The sequence below is a fragment of the Magnolia sinica genome, chromosome 4 (genome assembly GCF_029962835.1).
Source record: "Magnolia sinica isolate HGM2019 chromosome 4, MsV1, whole genome shotgun sequence".
NCBI classification, from domain to species: domain Eukaryota; kingdom Viridiplantae; phylum Streptophyta; class Magnoliopsida; order Magnoliales; family Magnoliaceae; genus Magnolia; species Magnolia sinica.
Genome location: NC_080576.1, coordinates 113,403,546 through 113,426,236, shown reverse-complemented (window position 1 = coordinate 113,426,236; position 22,691 = coordinate 113,403,546). Strand labels below are relative to the sequence as shown.

Here is a 22,691-nt window from a genome sequence, read left to right as displayed (position 1 = left end):
GAACACCACACCATAGGCCTAGAGAAATGATATGGGAGGCAAGGTGGTGTATCAATTCAGATAGTCCTCTGTGCCTATCATATGAATGGGATTAGAAGGGATGTTACATATGTTACAAGCATGGAATTAATCTTGACCCATGGCAACAGGGGACAATCCGAGGGATGGTTATAGGTTTCCTAATAAAAGTATTTATATTTTCCGTATGTTACAGTGCTCCTAATTTTTTCGTAGCCGTCCCTTGTTCAAGACATGGATGGGATGGTTATAGGTTGCCTAATAAAAGTATTTATTTAGCATCGTAAGCAATCCATGATGGACCCCAAAAACTAGATGGATCAAATTGCTGATTACACCTATTTTGTGCAAACAATCTTGACCGTCCATAGTAGAGACCATTGGTGTAATGGTTAGTATTTGTCAGATTGTTGTAACGTTTACAGAGTAGCTCATGAAATGTGCGCTGGACTGAATGAACTGGAGCGTTCCACTGATTCATAGACTGGGTGGAATATAAACACAACGGTAGGCCCATGCAAAAACCTGGGTCGCGGATTGGATACTGACAAGTTCAGTAGCCGAATGGCTACTGAAGTGACGTCACCAAGCTCTGTGGACACATCATGATGCATGTGTTGTATCCGTACCGTCCAAACATTTTTAGAAATCTTTTTACGGCATTACAAAGAGAATGAGATAGATCTAAAGTTCAAGCGGACACACCATAGAAAATATTGGGGACAGTGACATCCACTGTTCAAAACCTCTTATGGGCCACAGTAGTTTCCAATCAAGTTGATTTTATTTTATTTTTTCACTTCATCTATCTCTATGTTAACTTATGAATAGGTTGGATCTCAAAAGCACATTATGGTGGGCCCTATAAATGTTTCAACGGTGGCTGTGACTGCTCCCACAGTTTTCTGTGGTGGGTCCACTTGAAATTTAGATCTATCTCATTCTCTTTGTAATGACATAAAACTATCTCTAAAAATATTTGGACGGTATGGATACAACACATGCATCATGTATGGTCCACAAAGCTTTGTGACATCACTTCAGTAGCTGGCTACTGACCTTGTCAGTATCCAATCCGCCCCCAAAAACCTGTGGGTGTTTGGCCCACGGTATTGGGAAAGATTAGATGAGATGAGATTCAAAAAATGTAATTATTATATGTAACCGGGATTTTCCCTATTTCCAATAGAATGAGATTTATTCTTTGGTCCGCTTTACATTGAATAGATATTCCCACAATCATTTGAAACTATTGAGAATAACACCTATGTGTTATATCCAAACCGTTTATCTTCTTTGTCACCTCATTTTATGGCATGAGCATAAAAATGAGACGGGTCTAAAACTTATGTGGCCCCAAAGAAGTTTTCAACTGTAGGTGTTCAATCCCCACTGCTTTCTATGGTGGGGTCCACTTGAGCTTTAGATCTACCTAAATTTGCCCACGCTCTAAAATGATCTCAAAAAATGGGTGAATGGTGTGGATATAGCCCACACATCATGGTCAGACCTACACAACTTGTTAACATTGAGTGGAATTGGCACGGACCAAATGTAATTCCATCTAATTTAATTCCGAGCATTTCCGCACACACCCCACACACTAGTGGAATTTCACCACCAATGGGTACTCAAACCCTTAACCGGAGTTGGAACTTCTAACAATCTACCACCCGAGTAAGAGTAAGGCCCTGTTTGTTAACGCTTAATTTTTGTACTTAACGCAGAATAGAGAAAATATTCTGTGTTTAGTGGTGTTTGTTAATGCATCAATAAGAGAAGAAAAGCACTAAGAGGTTTTTCACTGAATTCTTTTCGTGATAGGAGTATAGCTTAACGGTGAACATGAAATGCGCTCAACGAATTTTTTATTAAACAAAAGTTTTTGTTTCCAAAATTATTCCTTTTAAGTTAATATGACAATTGTTTCTCTTTAAATTGTTTGTGCAATGCAAAACTAACTTTTAACCTCTAAAATTTCTTTATGCCCCACCATGATTTATGTGTTTGATCCACACCGTCCATCAACTTTTTTCATATTATTTAAGGTGTGAGCTAAAAAAAGAGGCAGGTCCAGGGATTAACTGGACCACAAGGTGGGGATTGAACGTCCACCATTAAAAACTTCTTAGGAGTTGAAGAAGTTTCGGATCAAGTTGATATTAATGTTTTCACTTCATCCACGTCTACATGACCTAATGAATAGGTTGGATGGTGTAAAAAACATCACAGTAGCCCTCAAAAAGGTTTCAACGGTGGATGTCATTATCAATGTAGCATCCTTTGGGGTGGTTCACTAGAGTTGTGTACCTGCTTAATATTTAGGATTATATGTTAAAATAATATGAGAAAAAACGAAGAATGGCTTAGATAAAATACTTACATCACGGTGGGCTCCACAGAGCTTGCCCTGACGGTAATGTGTCCGGGCGGAGGTAGGACGCAATCCGCGTTGGAGCAGATGGGCGGCAACGGGATTGCTATTGAAGTGACGTCACCAAGTTTTGTGGCCCCACCATAATGTATGTTTTGTATCCATGCCGTCCATCCATCTGGAGAGATGATTTTAGGATAAGATGTAAAGAATGAGTTACATCCAAAGATCCAGTGGACCCCACCATAGAAAACAGTGGAGAGAGTGATACCACCATTAAAAACTTATAAAGGCCACAAAAGTTTTTGATCAAGCCGATGTTTGTGGTTTCCCTACTTTAATGCTTTTTTAACTTTTTAATAGGTTGGATTTCGAAAAAAGTTTCAACGGTGGACATCAATCTTCCCATTGTTTTATGTGGTGGGGTCCACTAAAGCTTTGGATCTGCCTCATTTTCTGGGTCATGCATTAAAATAATATCTCTAAATGAATGGACGTCGTGGATACAACACATACATCATAGTGGAGTCCACGGAACTTAGTGACGTCACTTCCGTAGCGAGTCTCGTCAGTATCTAATCCGCACCCATCTCCACCAGCTATATAGCTGGATACGGAAACGGATTGTCTACTCCCCTGCCACCATCCCGATTGGTGGTGGTCGGTGCTCTGTGGCCCCCATGATGCATGTGTTTCATCCATTCCATTCATCTATTTTTATGTATCATTTTATGTCTTTATCCCAAAAATACGAGGGATATAAATCTCAGGTAGACCACACCACAGGAAAACAATAGTGATTGGATATCCACCATTAAAATCCTCATAGGGCCCACTATACTGTTTATTTGACATCCAATATGTTTATTAGGTCATACATTCCCAGATGAAGTAAACAAAAAAAAACAAAAAACAAAAATCAGCTTGATCCAAAACTTTTTACCTGTATTTATACATGCAAATCATTAATTTTTTATCTATTTTTATGAATAATTATATTTTAATTTTCTATTAAGTACTTTATAGTTTATTTAAATTAAATAGAATAATTTTATTTTTATTTAATAAAAAATAATTTCTTTATAATGTAAAACATTTCCAAACAGGAAATAGGGGTAAATATGTCAAATTAACATATTTCAGACATTTCAAATGTTTGTTAACAAATAAATTGTTTCAAATTCAGTAATTAATTTTCAGATTTCAGCCATATCAGATTTCATATTCAGGCTTCAGATTTCAGATTCAGCTTCAGATTTCAGATTTCAGGCTTTAGACTTTAGATTTAACAAACTGGGCCTAAGAACCCTTGACCGGGATTTGAAACTTCAGAGTCTACTTCTGAGAGTGGAATTCCATCCTACCTAATCCCATCTAATACCATGCGCCAAACGCCCTCCACCGTTTCCTTCGGTGCTGCCTACCTGAAACGTAGATTGTGCTGATTTTTTATTTTTTATTTTTCCCAAGGATATACCATGAAGGGGCACATCTGATGGATGGTGTAGATCTCATAAAATCTCTTATGGTTGGCCCTATATTATGTTTGCATCATCCAAACCATCCAACAGGTGAATTCATCTAAAAATCAGACCAATCCAATCACCACACGCTACACGTGAATTTAGAGATTTTTATGGAGAAAGATACATTGTTCTCTGATGTGTGGCCCACCTGATTGTTGGATTGCCCTAATTTTTAGGTGTCTGATCATCATGGTGGAGTCTAGTTGTCATGCACACACACACCATGCGGCCCAAAATGGGCTGCCTGTACCGAAACAGACTCGAAAAAACTGACTTACCCACATATGGAACAACATGTTAGAAACATCATAATTCAAAAAACTTAACTAGGACTTGACTCGATATCCAGCCTTGTCGGGTTGACTTGAAAACTCAATTCGACTCGACCCAATATTTAAAAACTAGGATTAATATTTCAATAATAACAATAGATATTCACAATGGTAAGAGTAGAAAAATAATCTAACCAAAACACAAAATAGCTTTGATGGATCACCAATGGGCCATCACATATTAGGGGTCTAGTGCAGTGTTTTAGCAGAATAGTAGGGGCTTCCTTGCCTGTGCTCTAGGTACATGACAGAATTTTATGCTTTGTTTCATAGCCCAAGTCAGCCTAGAGTCTTGGTACATGACAGATAGAGATCGATGGTTATCAACATACTAAAGGGAGGACAAGGCCCATCCTGAGAAGTCATCCATATGGTACAGAGCTAACAAGAAAATTTGGCTGAATTTGAAGACTGGAGTTTGAATAACATTTACCATGAAGCTCTCAAACCCTCCACCTTCTTACTATCTTTGCTTTAAGTGCCTTTATAATATCGTATTTTGCAGCAAAGAAAATAAAAATGAAAACATAAATAACCGTGGCTTGTTGGTAAACACTGTGATCTCAGATGCATTTATCTTTTATTTAAAGGTGAATTCACTCAGCAACTCGAGTCGACCGAGCAGGCAAGCCCACTCGATGAGTCATTCCCAGTCGTAAACCAAGTTGAGCTCGCCAGTGAGTTTCATGGAGACTCAGCTTGATTTCTCATTGAGTTGAGTTGAATCAGATGAGTTTCAAGTTGAGCCACCAAGTTTTAGAAGTATGAAAAATGCCGATATCAGCTTCATAGTAGGATTTTACAACAAGAAAAACAAGCGGTGTAAAAATAGAACAAACAGCTCTCTGACCTGTTAAGACCCATTCGTCTCCCACTTCTTCATTTGACACTTCGACCATTGAAAGAACACAGTTAAAAAATATTATACGAGGTGAGTGAAATATAAATAAGCATACAGATATCATGACAGTCCCCACTCATCAGGCGGGCCAAATGTGTAAGATGGAAAAAAAATGGATGGCTAAATATGGATCTGACAAAACAGTCAACATTCAACATACACATTTCACTCACCTAATTGGTGCACCCCGCATGATGTTCGGGCCAGGGCATGTTCATGGCAGAATCCACTTAATAATCAACCTGGTTCTACTCAATCTGGTTCATGAGACTACCTTCAGCTTTAAAATTTCCAATCGTGAAAGAAAAAGTTCTAGTAATTCACATAAAATCTAAAAAATGACAATCTTTTTTGAAAGGTCTAAAAAATACCATTAAAAAATAAAATCTAGAAAAAATCGACTGAATGCTGTCAACATACCCAATCTTGGCGACTCCACATTTCACAGATGATGGAGACATCAACACCTTGGGAAGGGTAACAATGCTACAAAATGATGGGCAAGCTGAATGACTGATTTGTATAAGTGGCCTGATGGTGTGTTGTGATGGGTCCGAATGTGTTCTTCTTCAATCGAAAATCTTCTCCCCAGTCGAGAATATCAAAAACACAAATGAACTGAATATGCAGAGGCACCCCGGAATGAAGAACACTGGCTTCCAGCTTTCTGGGCTCGAAAGATCCATATGGGTGGTCTTAGCTGCCTCAAGAATCCGGCCTGTGAGCCCGACCCCAACAATGCCCGCTAGCGTCCCAGCAGTGTTGGAAACTCCCATCACAATCCCCGCGTACCTTGGAGCAATGTCCAAGTGATTCACGGCAAACCCAGCTCTTCCCAATGCCAAGAAACCGAGACAAATGGAAGAACAAAAGACGGCGCCGGTGGAAGTTCTGAATATGGGGAGGGCCATCAAAGCGAGGGCTGCAACAATGAACCCAATCGTGTTCAAGAACTTCCGGGTCCGGGTTACAGACATGATCCTTCTTGTGATCAAGTGGTCAGCGACGACTCCACCTATATTGGAGAATATGAACATGTTCAAATAAGGCAGCATTTTTGACGAGCCCATCTCCTGAAGACTAAGCCGGAGCCCTAGTTCAAAGTATGTCGGCAGCCAATTCATCAGCACGTACAGCGCGTAATGGAAAGTGAAGTTGTTCGCAACGATTGCCCAAACAGGCAAGCTGAGGACTATCCTTTTCCATGGTATTTTGACGACGCGGACCGAGCATCCTCCATTCTCCACCTTCACCTTCTGCAAACCCCCTTTTGGGGAATCTTTATACTTCGTGATCGGCAACAAAGATTCCCCGAAACTGGCAGCAGTTGCTTTTAGGGGATCCAAACCTGGTGGGTCGCTCGCATATTTGAACCAAAGAAGAGACCACATGGAACCCAGAGCGGCCTCAGCCAAAAATACTGACTGGGGCCCCTTGAACTTAACCAAGCTCGGCAACAGGAGCATGCCGGCTGCTGCACCTAGGTACATTCCTGAAGTTGTGAGAGAAACAGACCGTGACCGTTCATGAGGTGGGACCCACTGTGCTAGAACGGTGTGGATCGAGGGAAAGATGAAACCTTGGGCCACCCCGACGAGCAAGCGAGCGATCACCAGGATCTGGACCCGGTTGGGGTCAAGCGGAACTAAAGCACATGTCATGGACCACAATACGAATGACAGTAGTAGAACACGTCTCCCCCCAATGCATTGCGCGACCCACCCTCCAGGGATCTGCGATACTGCGTACCCGAAATAGAACGTTGACAGTATCATGCCCTTGCTTGATTGGTTCACCCCAACAGCATCTGCAGCTACTGTGTAAGCGATTGAGAAGCCGACGCGTTCGATGTAGCAGATGCATGTGGAAATGAACATTAAAAGCACAATCACATACCGCTTTGGAAGCACAAGCACGGACCGCTTCGGAAATTTCATACTTATCATATTCTACTTGTTATACACATGAAAATTTTATACATTTGTTTTAGCTGTGTATGATTCGTCCAGACACAAATGAAACCCATCAATTCCGCTCAATATGGAAACACGTATAGACCAAAGGCAGCATTTTCATGCCTCTAAACACCAACAAAAGATCAGATAAAACCTGTAAAAACCAAAAAAACAAGAAAAAAAAAATGAGAAAAAAGGATGATTATGAGGGAAAGAAACTATACGGGAAATTGTTATTTCCTATGCACACACTCCATTTTCCTAAAGAAGTAACTTGTTAAACAAACACCGGACACACGTCGAAATTGCAATTACAATTTACAAGAGAACCTTAATTTCTCTTTAATTTGTAATACCTAATACTTGTCAAACAAGCACCCTCCATTTTTCCTAAAGAATTACCATGTTGCACCAGACACATTTCGAGATAGCAATTATGAGAAAACCTCGCTTGGCCTTTGTTTTATATTTTGGAAGTATTTATATACTGTTTAATATACTTATAATGTATTTTTTGTCAGGAAGATATTTTTCTTTTTACAATTGATGCATTTATGAACTAAAATTTACATAAATAATACATTTTTAAATATGTCATGTATCTCTACACATAGAGCTTTGCTAAGCCCACACAAGCGTGGAATAAAGCTAATGCACACGCCGCACATGTGCCAGCATGGCATGATGTCTGAGATCCAACTCGTCCATCAGAACAGCACCATTATGATGATGCCATATGCCCAAGAATCAGGTTGCTCTACTGGTCATCTTGGCCACATTTTGCAAAGCAAATATAGGGTTCTTAAAAACTTGGCTGAAGTCTCTAACCCATGAACCTCTATCCATTATTGAGGCCCACATGCTGATTGGACCGGATTTATTTTTGGGAAAACACGTATAAGGTTGGACCAACCTGATGGATGGGCTGGATTAATGTGCCATGCTGTCACATGTGTGGCGTGTACATGAGCAGCAAAAAGAGAAGAAAAAGTTGTTGGGGTTGTGCCCTGGAAAGCCAATATTACATTACCTTTTATACGGTTTATATGCATGATTCAATCATTCATTCATTGGCTTAATTAATGTGTAACATGTTTATTCATATGTGTTAGAGAGGTTTTTCCTCTAAATGTCCTAAGGTACCTGAGATGAGGCACAACGACTATTGCCCAAGGGAGAGTTGTGCTCCATCAATCTCCTGATGGATGGACTGGATTAATGTGCCATGCTGTCATATGTGTGGTGTGTACACGAGCAACAAAAGGAGAAGAAAAGAAGTTGGGGCTGTGCCATGGAAAACCAATATTACATTACCTTTTATATGGTTTACATGCATGATTCAATCATTCATCCATTGGCTTAATTAATGTGTCACATGTTTATTCATATGTGTTTAAGAGGTTTTTCCTCTAAATGTCCTAAGGTACCTGAGATTAGACACAACGACTATTGGCCAATGGAGAGTTGTGCTCCATCAACCTTATTACCCTGGCCATGACCACACAGATTCTAGGACAAACCTGTAGTTTTCTATGATTGGTCAACTTATGAGAGGAGACTAACTTAGTCTCAATGTGGATAGTCCCCACCATTTAAGGACGTTGACTTGGTGCTGGCATTGCCTTAGCCCTACCCCACACAAGCATGTGAGTGTGCCATGGATATAGTAACTTGGTGGAACCATTGAACACTTGCATTGGTAGGACAGTTGGCAAACATCCAGACTGGGAGACTTATCTGGGCTAGACTAAAGGACTTGCGACTGCACTCACTCCGCCAAATCCCTAGACATGAGCATGTGTGGTTGAAGAGGTCCTAATTGAGCTTACTTTGACTCACTTGATGAGTCCACTGCATGGCCAGTAAAAGTAGGTGTGATTGGGTGCATTCATCATGACTGTCGAAGTCCACACAATTCAATAAGAGATCCACTTAGTCTGCTCGAGATGTTATGAGTGGGCTGATCTTATGGTTTGGACCACCCATCAGGTATTTTAAGGCTAGCCAACACCTCTAATGTTTTCAATTGGTTAACCGTGAGTTTTCAACTATTAACTATAAGTTTTAACCATTGATTTGTTTCAATCATACTTGATGGACAACCAATGGCTAAGATCTATTAATCCAGTCCCTGCATGCGAATTGGCCAAGGATGGTGACCAAAAACGGTGGAGGAATATGGATGGTTAGGATACATGAAATAGACAGGTGTAACCAACTTCCTTCATAGTAGAAACACAAAAGTCTGTTGGTCGTTGGAGCTTCAAATGGGGTGCACCCTTAAAACCCTAACTTCCTCTTACATATAGATCATATCTCAGAGGGGAGAGAGAGCCCTGGACGTCCAACCCCCTGGAAGCCCACATTAGAGAGCCAGAGAGTGTGTGTGGAGAGAGAGACTGGGACGCACCCACGTCCTGGACGTATGCATGTCCCTGCTTGTGGGGTCCATTCCATGGATGGCTCTGCTCAGCCCTTGGTCCTTAATGGTTTTGGACGGTGGTTCTCTACTCTCCTGAATCTAAGATGAATCAAGGAGAGAATATTTAAGTTGGAAGAACGACAACAACAAAATCGATGGATTTCTACATTGAGGTATGAAATTGTTTATGTGCATTTTTGCTTTTCTAAAAACATGGCATGCATCAAAATGGGATCCTTCATGCTATTCTTGAAATCTGTACTTTTCAAATCATTTTATATTCCGCTACGTTTCGAAAAATCCAACAAAAGCCCCACGAGAATCTTCTAAGATGAAATTGTCTGGTTTTTGTTCTATTATTTTGTTTGACAACATTTTCAGATTCCTAATCATATCTCTGTGAGAAATTGTATGATCCTCAAACCAAGGAAATGCAGTGTCTTTGAGCCTTCAGTTTGCACAAGTGGGGCTTATGGTTTAATGATCCAGACTGTTTATCATATGGGCCGCACACTTAATGGGAGATTCCCCAAAAATTCTACCGATTGGACAATCCTAACCCTTCTATCAATGGCCTACAAATAGAAAGCTAAGAAGAGAACATGAGAATTGTCTAAAACAGAAAGAAAGAGAGGTTGAATCACATAAGCTTTCAATTTGGGAGTTTTTTAGCACAGTCTACCCATCTTGGAGCCAATCAAATCAAAGGTTTGGATCAACAACTCATAGGGCCCACTTGTTCAAACTCAATGCTCAAGGATAGTCTACATATCCTCGGCTCCAAGATCATATAAACCCAGCTATACATTTCCCAATTCTTTGTTATTTAGTTCACTCTTTTAATTGGCTTGGTTGTCTTTGTTCTTGGCCATGAGCAATAAAGCTGCTAGGGAGCCATCTAATCCACACTCTACGGCCTTCTATGTCATATTGAATATTAGGGTATCTACTTCCCCGATGTAGTGAGCCTTCTTATGCTATTGGGCTATGTGGACTATTAGTTTGCGTGCTCCTACGGACACCAAATCTATTGTGATTTTGTTTAATAAAACTAGGGTTAGAGAGAGGATTAGCTAACCTCAATTTTCTCACTTTCATGGTGTCAAAGCTAGGTTTTGATCCTGGGACCTATAGGTTATGGGCCCACAACAATGAGCCCAATACTCATCAATGCCCCACTATGGGGTCATTACCAAAGGTTCTCGGATCTCATAGAACAGACATTCATATTATCAACCTGTCTTGGGCCCAGGAAAGAAAGCTTCTTGGTAATAAATAAATAAATAAATAAATCTTACTCTCCTCATTTCAGACATGGTTGCCTCCAACAAAACTTGCAATACTAAAGTTCAGTACGAGTTCCATAGCATTTTTGGAGTCTTGATCTGACCAAGGTATTCAAAATCGGTTACGTAATGGCCGTTACATAACAGTAATAGTCATAACTGTTACGCGTTACAGGGTCGAAACGGCCATAATGGCCGTTACAGAGAAAAAAAAGGCCGTAATGACCCCGTAACGGTTCTGTAACAGTTTTTTCAAAAAATAAAAAAAAGGTTGTAACGGTCGATGCGAGGGCCGTAACGACCATTACGGCCCGTATCATAACGGTAACGGTGGTGGCCGTTACGGCCACCGTTACCGTTTTGGAACACCTTAGATCTGACTGATCTGTTGCTCAGGACATTTATTGTGAAACACAAAGACGGGACCTACCTGTACACTAGAATTTCGAACAACACTTTATGCAAAGAATCTAAAAATACAGATTTGATGGGAGTCAATTCAAGGTCAAGCCAATACAATCTCATGACTTTGGTGGGGCGCATCTTATGAGAATTCATTGAAGAAACCTTGGTAATGGAATAGATGGGGAGTTAGTGGGTCTGTAGTAGAATTACTAACAAAGAAACTACAGTAATGGGCATGGATGGTATAACGAAAATTGGAAATATTAGAAAAGATTATATTCCTCTTTTGCATACAAGGAAAAAAAAATTCCCTTGTATATTTTCCATTTTTATTAAGTTTGATTAGAGATAAATTGATTGTAATATACTCAATGAAATACACACAAAATTCTCTCCAAAATCTATTTTATCATGGTATCAGAGCCATTTTCTGATTTGGGCCATTGTTACAGTACTATCATTGGTAGATCTGAACTCTAATCAAATCTAGGCCATCATTCACCTCTGCCCTTGATCTAATCTATTCTCTACCTGCGCAAGATCATGAATCAATAGGTCCAATGTCTTCATCTTGATTGGCGGTCCATCATTCCTACTGTGATGGACCCTTCTCTGGTTCCCATTATTATTGCAGCCGTATGCCTAATTCCCATCACCGACATCGTCTCTCTGGTACCCTGAACCAAATCTGTTGCCATTGACTTCGATGATTACTACCAACTAGCAAATTCGGCGATTACCATCACAACCTTGAACCAACGAAAATCTGGCAAAATCCATCTCCCATCTCCGCCTGTTCAAAATCCCTATTCAACCCCATCTACATCTGTCACTATTGTAAACCATCACCATCACCATCACCATCACCGTGCGATCCGTCCGCCAGTTGTTGCCCTCCATTCCAGACACTGTGAAACTCATCAGATGATCAGAACAAACACACCCTATTTACTGCATAGGGCCCCCACAACTGGTGACAACCCTCGACCAGTGCACAGTGCCCTCGCTCCTCCACCCCCAATCATTATAAACCTGTTGCAACCTCAATCCCTATTGTTTCAGACACGAAGTGGTTTTGACCACCCCACCTCATCCGACAAACCCATCCCATCTCCCTATACATTGCACCAAACACGACCTAATTCCTTCATGCCAATGCTAATCCATCTTCTGTTCATCAAAGCAACCACAACCCATCATCCATGGGCCTCATCACCACGTCACACCTACTGCCGACCATGCTCAGACCGGTTGACCTCCTGCTTTTTATGTCTCCTATCATGGTGGTCCCTCAACCATTCGCATATTGGTTGTTACCTGTTGGATTGCTGGAGTGTGTTATTTGTTATGTACATGATCTCCTAGGTCATTAGTTGCTGACTGTCTACTATTGGAGAAGTGTCGGTTACTTGGACATATGTGGAATCTTCTAACGAGATCCTGGCTGCTTAGGCCCAGTTTTTTCTGCTTAGACGCACACTGATTGTGTGGGCCATTCGTTGTGTGATTGTTGCTTATGCATAGATGCTCCCACCAGATTGTGATGTACTGAATGCTTTGAAGCCTGATTCACGGTAGGCCCATGTTTGATTGGAGAGCTTAACCTGGTGTTGTGGACATGTCCTTTTTGTGGACAATTGAACATTGAACTAGTCATCCTAATGACCTTTGTCTCTTGGTTGAAGAAATCAGTCCGCAAATCTTCTTCTACTGCTCACGCCTCTTTACATCCATCACTCCATCTTTTAGGTGCTTCCTTTCCTACCTAATGGCCACATCATCCAGCACGTTGACTTTTTCATCTTGTTTCTTTTGCAACTTTGACATCTCTTCTCCTCGCACCACTTGGATCATAAACAATGGAGCATCTACCCATATGTCACCCAATCTCTCACTCTTTACAAACCCCACATAACCTTATAATGCTAAACCCATCACCTTACCAATTGGAGATGTCACGCCCATCACTTATGTTGGCTTGGTCTTTTTATCTCCATATTTCGTTTTATATGATGTTCTTTGTGTTCCACACATTTTTTATTTTAATCGCTTGTCTGTCAATTAGCCCACCAAAAGCTCAAATTGCGCTAGCATATTTTTTCTACATTCAATGTTTTTCAGGACCTGTTCTCAAGGAAGCCGTTTGGAGGGGATGAAGTATGAGATGGACTCTACCTCTATTGTTCAACCCCAATTCCCACCCCATCAGCCATGCCCGCAACTCACCCTACAAGCCCCAACATTTGGCACATGCGTCTTGGTCACTCATTTACATCTTGCTTATCTCAGATATTGTCCATTTTCAGGTGTTACTTTTCCTTCTTGTGATATTTGTCAACATGTTAAGCAAACTCATCATCCTTTTCCATTAAGTTGCACTCATAGTGCACATTCTTTTGGTTTGATTCACTGAAACATTTGGGGTGTGTATCTCACACCATCTCACGCTGGTGCACACTATTTTCTCACAATTGTCGGTAATTATTCTCGTTGCACTTGGGTCTATCCTATGCGTTTCAAATCTGAAACATATTCACTTCTAAAAAAAATTGTGCCATGGTTAGGACTCAATTCCAATGTTTTGTTCACCAAATTCGCACTGACAATGGTACCGAGTTTCTCTCCAACTCGATGCAAGATTCTTTTTCCCTCGAGAAAATGACATATTTCATCAACGAACTTGTGTTGAAACCCCACAAAAAAGTAAGGTTGTTGAGCGCAAACATCGACATCTCCTTGAGGTTGCCCGAGCTTTGTGCTTTTCAGCACATTTACCTTTATCGTTATGGGGGAATGCATTCTAACTATAACTCATCTCATCAATCATATACTCACTCCCAATTTGGATGGTAAAACTCCATACGAAATGCTTTTCAAACATAAACCATCATATAATCATCTTTGGATGTTTGTTTTATGCCCATATCCTTCTCATCGACACAAGTTTGCACCACGTGCTTCTAAATGCATCTTTGTTGGTTATCCTTTTGGGCGACGAAGTTATCGCATTTACGATCTTGAAAGGAAATGCATTTTCACCACTAGAGACATCACATTCGTCGAAACCGCATTTTCATTCAAGCCCTCAGCTGCCATATCTGACGCATATTCTCCCGTCATCCCCATGCCAATCCTTGATGCAACCCTTGATCTTCCCTTGTCACCTCCAATCCTCGCCACTCCTAGTCCTGACCATCTACCCTCCATTTTTCCATCTTCATCTGGCCTTTGCCGTTCTCATCGTGCTATCACTTGACCTACCTGTCTCAAAAACTATGCATGTCCCACTCTAGCACCCACCTTCTCACCTACTTCACCTCTTCACATCCCTCTACAGGTACTCTCTATCCCTTATCTAACTTCCTTTCATATAATAGATTTTCTGCTAATCATGTTGCCCTACTTTCCTCCATTTCTTCTTATGATGAGCCAACATCCTTTTCTCAAGCTGTTAAAATTTCTCATTGGTGTGATGTAATGTCATCGGAAATTGAGGCATGAAAAAAAATTACACATGGACAATACAACATTTACCACTAGGGAAAAAAAACCCATTGGCTGTAAATGGGTGTACAAAGTCAAACACCGTGTTAACAGTACAATTGAACAATTCAAAACACGTTTGGTGGCGAAGGGGTATAATCAAATTGAAAGGTTAGACTATCATAAGACATTTTCTCCTGTTGCAAAGCTTACCACTGTTCACTGACAGTTGGTTGTGGCTGCTATTCGCCATTGGATAATACATTAGTTAGATGTCAACAATGCTTTCCTCCATGGGGACTTTCAGGAAGAAGTTTATATTACTATTCCACCCAGTTTTGCCAAACACCGGAAGCAACGCGTGTGTCGTCTACACGAGTATCTCTATGCTCTCAAACAGGCATAAAAAAACTGGTTTGACAAGTTTTTTCTACTCTTAAAGAAGCAGGCCATCATCACTCCTCTGCAAATTATTCTCTTCACTCTTTCCGATAGCACCATCTTCACTACGGTCCTAGTTTATGTGGATGAAATGATTATCACCAACAACAATCATTCTGTCATCACTGCCTCAAAGAAAATTTTAAATACTAGAGTTCCACATTAAAGATCTCAGTCCTCTGAAATATTTTATAGGCATTGAGGTGGCACATTCCTTTAGAATTTTCTTAAGGAAACGCAAATACACTCTTGACATCCTCAAGAATATCAGTCATCTCGATGCTCGATCTATTGCTTTTCTTATAGAACAAAATTTGAGTTTGATCGAAGACCAAGGTGATCTTCTTCAGGACCCCTCTATGTATTGACTTGTTGGGCACCTCATCTACTTAACCATTACAAGACCAAATATTGTTTATTTGGTTAACATTTTCTGTCAGTTCATGCATCAGCTTCGCCAACCTCATTATGATGTTGCTATTCGCATGTTAAGATATCTTAAGTCTTCTCCTAGCAAAGGCACTTTTTTAATCCTCCAAAAGCTCTCTTCAACTGCTCATTGTGACTCTGACTGGACTAGTTGTCCCAAGACACAACATTCTACCACGGGATACTTTATAATGCTTGGACAAAGTTCTCTCATGGAAAAAAAAAAAAAAAAAACACTTTCACGATCATGTACTGAGGCTGAGTATCGCGTAATGGCTAGTGCCACTTCTGAACTCACTTGGCTCAAAACTCTTCTCCAAGTTCTCGGCATTCCACAAAGCCAACCTATGCACCTTTATTGTGATAATCAAGTAGCCCTTTGCATTGCAAGCAGTCTTATTTTTCATGAACGGACCAAATGTATAGAGATTGATTGTCATCTTGTTCATGAAAAAAAAATATCCTCTAACATTCTACGTATTTCATTCATGCCAACTGATCAATAATTTGTGGACATCTTCACAAAAGCTCTTGGTCGGGAACAATTTGATCATTTACTTGGCAAGTTGGACGTTACGGACCTTCACACACTAACTTGAAGTGGAGCATAGGAAAATGGAAATATTAAAAAAGATTATATTCCTCTTTTGTATAAAAGGAAAAAAAATTCCTTTGTATATTTTCCATTTTATTAGATTTGATTAGGGATAAATTGATAGTAATCTCCTTGATTGGTGCCCTTCCTCTTGTATATATTCAGAGGACCATGCTCAATGAAATACACAAAAAAATTCTCCAATATTTATTTCTATCAGATGGCAATGTTAGCAGAGTTATGCTCGAATACTTCCTGATGTATTGCGATATGATACGTCCGAACTTTGGCCTTTAAATCTGGGTCATCTTATGATAATCCAAACCATTTATATGACCAAGTCGCACTTTCACAGTGGAAAGAAAACAAATAAAAGCTCTCAGTTCATTATTTCAAGACTCCAATAATTATTGGCTCTTTTGCCTTGAACATGAATGGTCACCAGAACTTTTGTATAATCAATGGGTTGAACTATTTTATCTAAGAATTATTATTATTTTATTATTTTTTGGGCATCCCCTATCCAAGGGAGCCCTATGAAATAAATGGTTTGTGTTGTTGAAAAAGGCCCAAATACAATGGCTAGAGTCTTGATGTATCTTATTGTAGTATGTTGAATGTATTCGAGCAAATGTCATGTTAGTAGACAGGCTCATTTTATGAACAATCAAATTGATATATGCAAGAGATGCGCCATTGAAACCAAAAACAAAAAATAAAAATGGTAAGATGCACCTCATGATTAGCCATTTATCGACAAGGTCAAGGCTTTCTATTAAAAGAGGTTTATTGGATTTTAATTGCTCACATTCCCATCTACTATTAGTTAGATAAATAAAAGGTTGGTTTGGCAATAAGGAAAGAATTGGAAAATACCGATTTCACAGGAGCCGCTCCAAGCTCAAGCCAATACAATCTCTTGACTTAGGGAGGGTGTATCTTACAAGAGAATTCATTGAAGAAACCTTGGTGATAGAATAGAAGGGGGGGTGGGTAGACCCTAGTAGAATTGCTAACAAAATAAACTCCCATAATGGGCATGGATGGCAGTGTAAGCAGATAGGTGGCTCATTTAATGAACAATCAAGTTGATAAACGCAAGAGCTGCACCATTTGTCACCATTATCATCTAAAGCCTTATCCCAATTTGGGGTCGGAGCTGCACCATTCAAACAAGAAATAAATAAATAATGAAAAATGCAAGAGATGCACTTTGTTGTCGTACTTATGCTAGTTGTATTGAGCTTGATGATCGGTTTGATATATTGGCCTCACTTCATGGATAAAGATGGGTAAGGATCAAGAGGTGAGGGAGGCCTTGAACAGGTTTATTGGATTTTAATCGATCATCTTCCCATCTATTATTAGTTAGATAAATAAAAGGAAGGTTAGAAATAACGCAAATTGTACAAAGCATGTCTTGTATTTAGCTTATGCTTTGCAGTTAATTTCAAAGCATTGTATTAATCCATACAGTCCAACTCATCTCCCCATGGTGGATGGAGCATAGCTGAAGAATCATGCAATAAGACAATCTCAACCATCCAATTTTGCATGGTAAATTTAGAATGTAAGGTTCCATATACATCGGGGGCCTGTGATTTGGACAGTCTCAATTCACATACACATGCAAAATGTATTATACATGCATTGCTAATGAACCCTTGGGCATATCAAACTCACACCATAGTCTGTCCCTAAAGCTAACATTTCATCACCATTGCTGATCTATCTAACAGCTAAAAGATCAGAAAACAAGCCACTAAAATCAACAACAGAATGCTTAGTTAAACAACACCTGAGATAGAAGCAAAAACAAAATACAGATTCCTCACAATTGCAATTTCTGCCTATCCATTCCACAATATCGGATTTACCAAACATTAAATTGAGGGGGGGGGGGGCACAGATATTGCTATCTGACAATCTCCAAATCATCATCATCATCATCATCCAAGCCTTATCCCACCTCGTTGGGGTCGGCTACATGAATCCTATTGCCCCAAGTCATTTGACTGTCTTTGCGCTGGTCCAGGAAAACACACTTATGCCCCACAACAACAAAGAATGGCTTCAAGCCATCGATCCGACCAACGCTATCAAAGCCTTATCTCAGACAGTCTCCAGATGATTAATTTAAATAATTAATTTTTATTTTTATTTTTTTTTTAAAAAAAACACTGACACTTGAACTTCAAATTAAAGGAAAGCCCAGACGGGAACATAGAACACCAAAATCAAAATACATTCAAGTCTGCAATTGATCAATCTCCAAACGATAAAAAAATAACAAAACCCGACAAGACCAACACCAAAACCACCTGATTTAGTAAAAGATCAGATAAAGAATCAAACATAGTAAAAAAATTATAATCAAAAGATACGCAACTGGAAATGGTTCTGATTCATGAAAGGAAAAGCACCCACCTATTTCTTAACAAAAACCCATTCGAAATAAAACAAGAAAGATCGATCATGAATGCATTTATGTTGTCTGGTGTAGAGAATGGCTGGTTGTGATGGGTGTTTTGACAATGAAAGAGGATAGTAAGATGCTGAAACATGCCTGAAAATGAATTTCAATTGTATCTTCGACCTAATTGAGCGCTTCGGATAGAAAGCGTCGGTGGGGTACAGTGGAAAGTACCCGGCGGCGTTCTGGACTTTTTTGGTTGGAGCGATGGGATTTGATTGATTCCCATTGCCTGCTGCCTCTTCAATCTATTCCCCCGCTATGCCCCCCCTGCTTGCCTTGGTCCTCAGTCAACGGGATCGGGGACTATACGTCTATAACTAACTCTACTACTTCGAACAAGAAAAACCACACAAAGCTAGTTGACTCAGTGGTTGATTTCAGGTTCTCTAGTCTTTCGAAAAACAATTAGGCACCCTTGCCCAATTTCCTTTTCTTAGAAATCCTCAGGCAGCAACATAACCACCTAAAGTACCAAAAGCCCAGAGAGAAAAAATCAAGCAAAAGGTTAGAAAAATCAAAGGATACGCACCTGTAAATGAGTCTGAACCATGAAAAAACAGCTGCAATGTGTTTCTCAGCAAAAACCCATTTGAAGAAAAATCGATCATAAATCCAGAAATGCTGTTTGGATAGGGAAATACTGATTTTGAATGATGTTTTTCTTTTCCTTTTTACTTTGAAAGAGGGGAAGAAGCGGCTGAAATGTGTCTGAAATCGATGGGTTTGAGTCAATGGAGAGAGTTTTTCTGATAATTCTCAGGCGAAAATGATAGAGAGAGAGGTTTTGTGCGGTGAAGGAAAGAGAGAATGGAGAGAGAAACTGGCGTATAGGATAAAAATGGTATTGATATGAAATGGGAGTTTTTCTTTTGCTAAGCTCTACACGCACTTACGCACGTACGAGATAGCTCGAGTGTGGGGCATACAAGCCAACAGTTATGTTGAGGCCCACCCTTTAGACGGTGAGCGGGGGAAAGACCGAGTTCGGTGAGGCCCTGGCTTGGAGAGATCTGATGGGGCCACGTTGCTCGTCAGAGATGGCCCCACAAAGCATGTAACCGGACGCGGATTGCGTCCTACCCCGCCGTCTCTAGCCATGAACGGGCAGTTCTGTGGGCGGGCCCACCGTGATGTATCTGTTTATCCACACCGTTCATCCCTTCTCTCATATCATTTTAAGGCATATGAAAAAAAAAAAGCCTGATCCAACGCTCAAGTGGACCACACCAAAGATGACTCTTGCACTTAATGCAACTTGCATTTAATGCAACCAAGATTATTATTTGGTGTGGTCAGCTTGAGCGTTAGATCTGCTCATCTGCACGGGAGCGGATTAGGTGTTACTCGGGCAACACCGTAGTAGTTGTTACCCTTACCATAGGAGGCCCACTTTGATAAGATTTTTGTATATCCACGCCGTTAATCGGTTTTTCCAGCTAATTTCAGTACGTGATCATAATAAATTAAGAAGAACCAAATAAAGGTGTACCATAACACTGGAAACGGTGTTTACGGACTATTAAAAAAGTTTTGTGGCCTAAAAAAGTTTTGGATAAAGCCTATATTTATATTTTTCACTCCATCCATGTCCTTTTGACCTTATCAATGGGTTGGATGGAAAATAAAAATTACGGTGGGCCTTGGAAGTTTTTAATGTTAGGCTTTCAATCATAACTCTTTCCTGTAGTGTGGTCCACCTTAGATTTGGATCTACTTAATTTTTGGGATCACGTTCTCAAATGACCTGAAAAAATTTATGGACAGGGTGGATGTACGAAATATCATTAAGGTGGACCCCACTGTAACGGAAACACCTGCTGCGGGATTACCCCGGTTACACGGATCCACTCCCGTTTGAAATGTGCTTTCGTTACTCGACCGACGTCACACGTGAGCTTAACCAATCGAATCTAGCCACGTCAGCGGCTCACCGAACGCACGGTGTGTTTCCGGTTTCCCCGGTCTTACCGAATCCGGTTCCCTGACGTGGCGTACGGGATTTAAATCCATGTGGGCCCACTCGTCAGATGTTCTCTTGCTGTGAAGTATGGGAAATGATACGGTGCAGCGGATAGAAATGAAATATGATACGGCCGCCGGTCCAGAGTACACGTGGCAGGATGATGTATAAATCAGAACCGTCGATGTGGTGGTATTTACTGTGGATGGCTGATGCTTCCACAGTAGTGTTAGAAGACGAAAATGGTTAATGCACGAAATTCAGCGAAAGAAAGTGAAGGAAAGTAACACATGATAGGTGTGGTTCTTGAAATATTAACTGTAGATAAGAGGTTCTGCCAGATGGAAACGGATGGGCTAACATGATGTATGTTTTTCATCCATGCCGTCCATCTATTTTTCCAGTTCATTTTAACATATGAGACAAAAAAGGAGGTATATACAAATCTCGAGTGGACCACATTACAGGAAATAGTGGTGAATGAGAGTCAACCATTATAAACGTTTTGGGGCCATAAAAGTTCTGGATCAAGCTGATTTTTGTTTTTTCCCTTCATCTGGGCCTGTATGACCTAATCAACAGATTGGATGTTAAATAAACAGTACATTGGGCCTAAGGAGGATTTTAATGGCGGATATCCAATCGCTATTGTTTTCCTGTGGTGTGGTCCCCCTTAGATTTATATCCCTCTATTTTTTGGGATCAAGCCTTAAAATGATCTGTAAAAATGGATGAACGGAATGGATGAAACACATACATCATGTTGGGGCCCACAGAGCACCGACCATAGCCACCGGGCTGATGGCAGGGGGAGTAGCCAATCCGTTTCCCAGCCAGATGGACGGTCCCTATTGACACTTCACATAAGAGACTGGCACATGTGGTTGCGTGTATGGGCTAATCTCACTCACTCCAGTTCAGTTACAAAATGCACTCGCCTCCGTCGTGGAAACACTGGGGTTCTGTGGGATATCCAGGCCGTTCATCAGGCAACGCTATTTCTTAGAATTCATCCAACGGTCGATCTTTCATTTATCTTCATTCGTGTGGCCACTTGATGATCTGATCGTCCTGATCTCTGACATATGGCATCCGCACAGCTGGGAGCTCCCAATCAACGGCTCCAATTGCAAACAGGTTTGTGAGGTTGAGCGAGTGCACTTTAGCATTCCTTGGCGTGTATAGGTGCGTGTTGACTTGAATGAATGGATGATTCTCTCCGTCTGCTGGAGATGATACGGTAGAGACCGGTAGAACCCGAATATGGTAGAGACAAACTCTACAGAGTATGAGTAGCAGGGTAATGTCTCAATCACGTCCGTCCATTTAGTTTTGGATGGACATTGATTTGAAACGAACAATTATCAGACTATTCTATCTATTTGAAAGTGGCCCACAATGCAACGGTGTGAAATGAAAATCGGTAACGGCGAAACACTCATCAAGAGAAACCGGTGAAATGTGATAAAATGCATTGTCTGATTCGTGTGAATTTTGAAATGTACATCATCCATGACAGAGCGAATTAAATGTACGGCTCGATCAGAACATCCCTTGCCAAATGCACGGTGGAGAAATAGCTCTACCACATTCTAGATCTACCGTATCATCATCTCCCGTGCCAGTTTTTCTTGGGAAATGATATGGTAGAGTCGAAAAACAGAATATGGTAGGGCCATCTCTATGCCGCACAAGTGTTAGTATCACGTATTTTGGAGGTAAGTTGGGTCAAAATACATATAGATTGGATGGCTTTAATCGTCTCGTCAGTCGGATTCAAATAAACGGTAAAAAACTAAACAGTTTGATACGGTAGATTAGGTCATTTAATCAGTTTTATATTTTACATACAAGCCATCCATGACAAGGTCCACAATATGGACAGTCTAGATTATAATATCATCATGACACGTGTAGCGTCGAGAGATGGCTCTACCGTATTCCTGTTCTCCTGGCTCTACCGAATTTTTTATCATTTATAAAAATGCCGCGGCTGTTGCGTTCGAAAGCTGTACCGAAAAGTACCAAAATGCCCCTCAAACTATCCAGCGGGGATGTGCCTCTGTCGCGACTTACGATCAAGCGTGT

The 22,691-nt window shown here is 40.5% G+C and overlaps 1 protein-coding gene across 3 annotated transcripts; it reads right to left on the bottom strand.

The window, feature by feature from the left end:
- Positions 1-5,079: 5,079 nt before the first annotated feature.
- Positions 5,080-19,474, bottom strand: LOC131243923 (probable anion transporter 6). Of its 3 annotated transcripts, none has more exons than XR_009170220.1 (3): positions 19,173-19,474; positions 5,572-7,260; positions 5,080-5,431 (listed from the first exon to the last, which is right to left on the bottom strand). XR_009170220.1 is itself a non-coding variant. In XM_058243548.1 (3 exons), the coding sequence occupies exon 3, from the start codon at positions 7,095-7,097 to the stop codon at positions 5,721-5,723; it is 1,377 nt and encodes a 458-aa protein (XP_058099531.1). In that variant the 5' UTR covers positions 7,098-7,260; positions 17,044-17,326; positions 19,173-19,474; the 3' UTR covers positions 5,427-5,720. The 3 variants fall into 3 exon arrangements, 2 of the variants coding, with proteins under 2 accessions (XP_058099531.1, XP_058099532.1); XM_058243548.1 differs by adding an exon at positions 17,044-17,326 and having other exon boundaries at positions 5,427-7,260; XM_058243549.1 differs by lacking the exon at positions 19,173-19,474 and adding an exon at positions 18,075-18,093 and having other exon boundaries at positions 5,427-7,260.
- Between the last annotated feature and the right edge of the window lie 3,217 nt (positions 19,475-22,691).

Bases quoted from the DNA above. Each gene is read 5' to 3' on its own strand.
- LOC131243923 (XM_058243548.1), bottom strand. From the start codon at position 7,097: ATGATAAGTATGAAATTTCCGAAGCGGTCCGTGCTTGTGCTTCCAAAG.